The sequence below is a fragment of the Gekko japonicus genome, unplaced genomic scaffold (genome assembly GCF_001447785.1).
Source record: "Gekko japonicus isolate JY-2015 unplaced genomic scaffold, Gekko_japonicus_V1.1 scaffold1317, whole genome shotgun sequence".
Taxonomy (NCBI): Eukaryota; Metazoa; Chordata; class Lepidosauria; order Squamata; family Gekkonidae; genus Gekko; species Gekko japonicus.
Genome location: NW_015174313.1, coordinates 218,583 through 226,882, shown reverse-complemented (window position 1 = coordinate 226,882; position 8,300 = coordinate 218,583). Strand labels below are relative to the sequence as shown.

The 8,300-nt window shown below is 46.1% G+C and overlaps 1 protein-coding gene across 1 annotated transcript in view; it reads left to right on the top strand.

Moving 5' to 3' along the window:
* Positions 1–2,725: 2,725 nt before the first annotated feature.
* LOC107121263 (carnitinyl-CoA dehydratase-like) overlaps positions 2,726–8,300 on the top strand; it is a 29,741-nt gene continuing 24,166 nt past the window's right edge. The window contains 1 exon segment of the mRNA XM_015424148.1: positions 2,726–2,871. Within this exon segment, the coding sequence (XP_015279634.1) occupies positions 2,726–2,871 (146 nt within the window).

The window sequence follows — 8,300 nt, the reverse complement described above, 5'->3', positions numbered from 1 at the left end:
AAGCTATGTAAAGAGCCATATTGAACAAGCAGACAAGTAAATATTGGGCAGAATGAACGTATGCCTCAAAGAAACTAGACAGTTTATTCTGGGAAAGGTCTGTGTAAGACTCACCTCATGCAATGTGACCTGGTAATACAAGAGTGTTCCTGAGCATCAAAGGAGTTCTCCTTATCACTGTGGCTCAGTGGCAGAGCATCTAGTTGGCATGCAGAAGGCTCAGTCCCCAGCATCTCCAGTTAAAAGGACCAGGCAGGAGGTGATGGGAAAGACCTCTGCCTGAGACCCTGGAAAACCGCTGCCAGTCTGAGCAGATAATACTGACTTTTGATTGACTAATGGTTTGATTTAGTAGAAGGCAGCTTCATGTGTCCAATGGTATGGAATTAGGGGGTGGAGTTTCCTGATCAGAGTGTGGCTCTTAGATATAAACTGTTTTTCAGCAAAGCTAGTTACTGTCCACTCCCATGTGTTTTTAGTTTTAAAGCGCATTTGGATCAACTCTTTGTTTTCTAGCAACGCTTCTCCTGTCCAATATGTTGTCGAAGGCTTTCCATTAGTTGTTGTAGATTTTCTGGGCTGTATTGGCATACAGGCCGGAAAATCTACAACAACTTCTCCTGTCCCTTTCAAAAATTATAGATAGAAATTCAACATGTCAGATTCTGCTGTCATGGAGATGCAAATAATGAGGAAATGCACCCAGGGAATGTCTTAAGAGGTCTTTTTATTAGCATAAGAAAAGCAGTATGGTTTTGTGTAACTGTACTGGTTGGAGAGGAGCTGCGGTGGCTCAAGTGGTTAAGATGCTGAACTGCAGGCTGTGGAAGGTCAGTAGTTCAGCAGTTTGAGACCCAAGTTGCCGCATGACGGAGTGAGCTCCCATCTCTGGCCCCAGCTTCTGCCAACCTAGCAGTTGGAAAGCAAGAAACTGCAAGTAGATAAATAGGTACCACTTCGGTGGGAAGGTAACAGCGTTCCGTGCACCTTGGTGTTTAGTCATGCTGGCCACATGACCACGGAAACGTCTTCGGACAGCGCTGGCTCTTCGGCGTTGAAATGGAGATGAGCACCGGAACCCTAGAGTTGGACTCGACTGGCTTTCGAGCAAGGGAACCTTTACCTTTACTGGTTGGAGAGCTGCTGCCAACCTAGCAGTTCGAAAGCAAGAAATTGCAAGTGGATAAATAGGTACCACTTTGGTGGGAAGGTAACAGCGTTCCGTGCACCTTGGTGTTTAGTCATGCTGGCCACATGACCACGGAAACGTCTTCGGACAGCGCTGGCTCTTCGGCTTTGAAACGGAGATGAGCACCGCAACCCTAGAGTCGGACTCGACTGGCTTTCGAGCAAGGGAACCTTTACCGGTTGGAGAGCTGCATTCAGGACTGACTGTGGTTTCTAAAGTTTCAAAGGCAGCACCACGAGAGCATATCAGAGTAGTCTAGCTAGGATGACACAAAGCCATGTGTAACTGTGGCCACATTTCTCCCCAAAAGGTGACAGTTGGTATACGTAATTAGATTTCCCATGTATATCCCGCCTCTCATGGCCCTGTTGTTGTTTACACCCCTATATCTAGGATTGCCAAACTCCAGGGGGTAGCTGGAGATCTCCTGGGATTACAACTGATCCCCAGACAACAGAGACCAGGGAGTGCGCCTGGAGGAAATGGGCACTTTGGAGGGTGGACTCTGTGGCATTAATACCCCACTGAAGTCCCTCCCCTTCCCAAACCCCACCCTCCCCAGGCTCCACCCTCAGAATCTCCAGGTATTTCCCAACCCAGAGCTGGGAACCCTGCCCATATCTCTAGCATCAAAGATCCCCCCCCCCTGGAGCCACCACATCGCATGTGAAGGAATTCATCAAAAACTTATGCTGGGCTAAGATTTTGTTAGCCTCCAGGGTGCCACTAGACTCGTCTTTATTTTTGCTACTTCCCAGGACTATTTTTTTTTTAATCAAACTTTTTATTATTTTCACAAATGAAACCATGTTATAAATCAGGTTAACAGTAATCCAACAAATCATAAGGGAATGAACAAGAGGTTAAACAACAAACATCCATAAAATACATCTAGGTAAGATTACATTAAGTCCATGTGAAAATTCACCAGGGTTATTCCGCGTTTTAGAAGTGTAATAAGTTTTTAAGGTATTCAGTTTTTGGAATGATGTCAGCTCCAGCTAAATATGTAACTACTGAGAACCAGATTGCCTGGAAGGATGTTGATTCATTTTGTGATTGATGTCGAGTCGTCTTCCCATATACGACTACTTCCCAGGACTATTGTGTGGAAACCAGCGGAGTGAGAACTGTGTATGCTACCCTGAGTTTCTTGTAGAAAGAATGGAATTTAAAAAAGAATATAAAAGGAAAAGGTGAGGTAGAGAAAGCATTGGGAGTTAAAATTAGGAATTGTGTCTGTCATGGGCCCTGATCTGAGGAACTGACTTTGGACACCACGTATACCATGTCCTGGTATATCTATGGGGACCAGATAGAAGTATATGAGAGCTGTACATCTCTCCCCCATCTAAATTTGGCCCTCAGGCGCAAAAGGTGCAGCTTGCAGGACACACTACAAGGGGGCGCTACTGTCCCACTGTTGTAGACAGCAAAAAAAAAGAGAAAGGAGGCGATTTGACGCAGGCGCGGTTGCAACAGCACGCGTGGCGGAGTAGGGGTAATCTTGTTTGGTGGAATCGCGCTGAATTTGCAATGTCCAGACAGTTGCTGTCCGGATCCTCGAGTCTTCTTAGCAGAGGAGCCTTGCATAACTGCAGGTCGCTACGCGCAGGGACCGCTTCCAGTCCGGCGAGCGGCTCAGCGACTTCCACAGCAGGAGAGCCACCCAAAGAAGGTTCGTAGTTCTGGTTTCGTCCTTGCCTTAACCGAACCGCACGCTTACGCACGGGGGAAAAACCCCTGAAGGCACGTGCAGATCCCGGCATAAACCCGCGTGCCTCCCGTCCTTCGCACACAGCTGCAGTATAGCTAAGAATCACACGCGGTTCCCCGCCTGACATTGGTTTGTGTGCATTTTGCAATCTCACAGCGACACCTGCTGGCCAAGTTCGAGCGCTGGAAAATGACCGAGCCCGAAATTTCGGTTTGCGCGTCGTTTTCACCAGCAGCTGGTGCTACTGCGACGGGGAAGCCAATGGAAAGAGGGTTCCCCCCGCCGGCTGATCGGCGTGTATGTTGCTCATCAGCCCTGCTGGAAAAGACCCTGCCGGCCTTCAGGGTTGATTCGCAAACGAGGAGTCCCCGAGTTCCAAGATTAGCCGTGTCGTAGCAACACACAATAGCAGCTTTGTGGTCCCTTAAAGCTGCGCTGAGTTGTCGCGATATAAGGTTTTATGCAATATTATCCCTCTGATATAAACAGGCTCCAAGTCATGAAAAGCTGGTCTCAACTATAAGCAGGTAGCCTTTTGGGTGCTCCTAGGCTTCTTTCTGTTTCTGCACAACCGAGTAAGCCCTCTGTGTATGAGGGGCAGGGGGTTCCCATTCCCCCTGCGGATGAGCCTAGAACAGGGGCGTGCTTTGAAGTAAGTGGTTGTTAAGCAGTAGATTTGAGTAGGAGCACCGCTTCTTTGCTAGCCAGTTTTTTATGCCCTTGACCACTGCTTGAACAAACAAAAAAATCCAGCAAATGCAGGTTTGTCCCTGTAGGGATAGAAAAAGCTACTGAATGCCTGCCCCTGTCATTAAGAGTAGAGAAGCCCTGCCCACAGGACAAAGGTGACAAAAATAACATGCCAGGAAAAAAGGGGCAAGCAGAATATGAGTGACGTGTTTGCCCTGATCACAACCGGTGATGGTAGAATTGCTCCTCCAAGTTACTGACACCTAACGGCCAGACTGTTAAAACCAAGATTGTCTTAAAAGCCACTAGACTTTTCTGTGATCCCCACCCCGCTCTGTTTTGATTTATAAACCTTGAATGCACACATTGCAGTCGTATTTACTAAAAAAAAAAGGTGCCCACTCCTGCATAGTTTTTACGAGACTCAACTGGATCTAAATGTGCAGGACTGCAGATTTAACTCGTACAGTTTTAAATGTGAAAAGCACACAGTGGCAAGGAACCCTGCATGGGATATCTATTATACGCACTTCAGACGGGGCTAGGAAGCTGAGAAAGGGACTTTCTGAAGGCCACCCAGCAAGTAATTCATGGCTCTGCAAGGATTTGAAGGAAGGTCTCCCACGCCCATATTTTTTGTATAAACACGGAAAACTAAAAGCTTCATGGTTTCATCAACAGTTGATCTCCCCCCCCCCAGCTCCATAGCTTAAACATCTGTCTCTGTTGTGCTATGGAAATAAATCTTTGCCTGTTGTAGATTTTCAGATTATTATTTTTTTTTGCCTCTGGTGTCATCATTTCTGGGAGAGCTGGTTCACATATTATGACACTAGTCTCTTCAGTACACACGGTGTATACCATGCCCTGGTATATTTTTGGGGACCAGATAAAGGTATATGAGTGATGCACATCTCTCCCCCCCCCCAGCGTATTTATGCAGTGTACTAATTCCCAGGCTAATTATGCATGTACATGCGTTTGAAAAAAAAGATCTGCAATGCTTGCATGCAATGAACTGCTACATTGATAGATATCAAGAATAATTGTGTGTCGTCGAGTTGCAGGCAGCCAAGTTATGGTGATCACGGGCTTTTCAAGGCAAGAGATAAGCAGAGGTGGTTTGCCATTGCCTTCCCCTGCATAGCAACCACAGCCTTCCTTAGTGGTTTCCCATCCCAGTACTATTTATTTATTTTATTTATAGTCTGCCTTTTTCACTTGGACTCAAGGTAGATTACGCAGAGTGAGTCAATACAATCAGCAAGATGGGACATTCAATAAACAATGAAATAGGTTTTGGGTCTTAGAACCAGCCAGAAGTCTAAAAAACAGAACTGAAGCAAGGTATAAGTATTAACACAATATATTAAATGGTGCAAAATTACGTGGTAGGATCCAAATTACAGCGAACTATGCACAGTACTACAGACCACAGTCCCTAATAATTTGTCCAAGTAGCTTTATGAATCATTTTGTACAGTGCAACCCTATCGCCTGCATAGAAAACCCCTCTTGAATAATTCAGTTTTGCATAGTTTGCCAAAAGCCAGGAGAGGGGGAACCTTCCTGACCTCCTCAGGTTGGCCATTCCACAAGATGGGGGCCACAACAGAGAAGGCCGTTGTTGATTTTGCCCATCTGCAGAAAGCCCTACTCAAATGAGCAAAGCTGTCCTGATGGAGCATAGGGAGAGAGAAGATCTCGAAGATAGGAGATCGTCCTAACCATTGGGGGAAATTTCTTTTAAAGGAGACAAAACGAGAGGGGGTAACCGATCTCCACCAATGTTTACTGGGATTTTACCCGTAGAGAACTCTTGAAATAAGCAGGCTGATATTTGACAGGAAAGGTTTTTAATGGGAAAAAGGGGGGCAAAACACACACACAACTCACTTAAAACACATACAAGGCTAGCTAAGAGGAAATCAGGGAGGAGTGGGGAGAAGGCAATTTTGGGGAGTGTTATAATTACCAGGCTAGAAGATAGAGGTCCATGGAAGCAGCAGAAAAACAACCAGTGTTTCACAGAGAGAAGGGAGGAACCACATACAAGTGGATTTTTTTGGTGGTAAACAATGATTCTGGGATTTTTCTGAAGTGGACTGTAAAGTGTAAATTATGCTTGATGGGCTGACCAGAGGTATAGATGTAATGATGCTTGGTGGGTTTACCTGGGTTTGATTACGGGTGTAAATGACTCTTGATGGTGTGGCGATTACCAGATGGGAAAAGTTGTAGTGTTAAGTATTGCTAAATTGAGGTAAATAGATAAGGGGAGATGAATCAGGATGTTGAAGGGATTAATTCCAGGTGAGCAAATACTTTCTTGGGAAACCCATTGCTCCAATTTATGCATCTCCTCAAGGTGGGGGAGAGGGTCGTTAGCTGGCCAGCCATTCCTTCCCATACTTCTAAACTACTGTGTCCAGGCCTGTCTCTGGCTGACATCCATTTCCTGTCATTTTTAGGCCAGGCAGTGCATTGCATTTGTGTTTGAAATAATATTTTAGGAAGGGTGTTTCTGGATTTTCTAACTGTAAACTGCCCGTCAGCAGGAGTAGCTTCCTAGCTCTGACAAGCTCAGGCTAGTCAGGGCTATTCAGGCTGATAACATAGTGTGTAATTTCACTGCATGTGCAAAGGCCCTAGATATCCTCTGACTGGGCACAGTCATGTGAGGCAAGATCTTTTGAGTGTATGGGGAAAAACAGAAGTTGCCCAATCAAGGAGCACAATGTTTAAATGGCGTTAGAGGTGCTTCAAGTGATGAGTATTGAATGCAATGTTCTGATATCGTTAAATCTGGTGTTCTGTTTTTTTTGTTTTGAAAAAGCAATCTTTCTTACCAATTACTGCACCAGGATCCTAGATATCTCTGTGACTGATTATAAACCAATTCTTAAAAGTGGACTCCTAAGCAAATTAATGCCATTCTAAGTCCATTGAAGCCAGTGTGCTTAGAGAGGTGTAACTGTCTTTAGGATTGCGTTGTCAGCCTTGTATCGTTTCTGCCATCAGAAAAGCATTGTCACTTTACAAAACCAAAAACTTGTTTACTATGACGTTAAAAATATTTGTTCTGCATCCTGCGCTCGCCTTATAAATTAATTTATTAGACATGAGGGTAACAACTGGTTTTAATCTATTCATCAAATGTAATAATTCCTATTGTTCTGTGAAGGGAAAAAAATTGCCTCATAACTGATTAATGACAAATAAATTCTTAATTGCTTTTTTGGGTCAGCTGTACAGAGTGAAGATACAGGGAACTGAATTCTGTTTTCAATATCAACAGCATTAGCCTGCAATAACTCAGTGTGTATTAGCAGATTAAGTTCCCTGCCACACGAGGGACAAAAAGAACAGGCAAAGTGCAGCTTTTAAAAGCCGCACCAAAATAGGCACGTGGCGGCGGGATCATACAGATCCTGTGAGCCGCTGTACAATTGCTCCCCGGCATGATCAGATGCCGGGGAGACCGGGGAGGAAGCCACGGGAGGCTGCCGAACTGCGCATGTCTGAGCATGCGCAGTTCGGCCAGGACCCGGGGATGCGCTGGCGGAAGAACACGCCGGCGATCCCACGGCCGGCTTTGATGCAGCCGTTCGGAAAGAACCACCTCGGTAGGTGGTTCTTTTTTGGTGCGGATTATCGCAGGAAGGGCCGGATCGGGGACGGGCACGCAACGCTTCCCAGATGTTGCGGTGAGATCGCGCCCGTTTGCTCCGCCCCCAATCCGTCCCTCTCCCGGCCCTAATCCTCTCATGTGACCGGGGCCTAAGTTGGGTTAAGGAAACTTCAGAAATAATTAGAAGTAAGATTTTAAACTTGCTGAAATGGTAACTTGGTTCAGAAAGTTGTTTCCATTTTGGAGAGTCCCTTGTCCCTTTATCCACTAGATAGACACTTGTAGCTGGATTCTGTGTTGAAGGGCTAGTTCCTTCTAGATGTGCTGTGAATTAGAAATTACTTTTGCATGATGATGTTTGTGGTTCTTTACCCCCCCCCACCTTTGTGAGATGTTCCCACCTTCAGACCTGAGGCAAGTAGTGACTAGAGCAGGGGTCCCCACTCTTTTTGAGCCCGTGGACACCTGTGGAATTCTGACACGAGGTTGCAGCCACAAAATGGCTGCTGCTGAAGGGGGAGCCAGCCACGAGGTGGCAGCCGCAGCTTACCTTCAGTCACATAGTGAAGTTCCTTGTGCTGTGGTGGCAGCTGCTGCTGAAGCAATGTTTTCCAAAGAAAGTGCATAACCCATCGAATCTCCTATTGCCAACGAGAAGTCTTGCTTTAATCTTAGTTGATATTTTTAAAATGTCACCAATTTAACAGTACTGTAGAGGTCCCCAACATTTCTGAGCCTGTGGGCACATTTGGAGTTCTTACGTGGTATGGTAAGCACAACAACAAAATGGCTGCCGTAAAATGGCTGCCACAGGAAGGGGGAGCCAGCCACAAGATAATTACCAAAGCTTAACTTCAGTAACGCAGTGTAGATCTTTGTGATGTGGTGGCAGCCAGGCCCGTAGTTACAGTGGGGCATCTTGGGGCCGGGCCCCCTGACTTACTGCCCAGGTCTCTCATCCAGCTGGTTTATTTTATTTTTTGCATGCACCACAGCTGCACCGTCACCCTGCCCTACCTGCCAGCAGTGTACCTCTGGCTGACTGTGGGCAAGGCACGCCACAGGGCACGCCT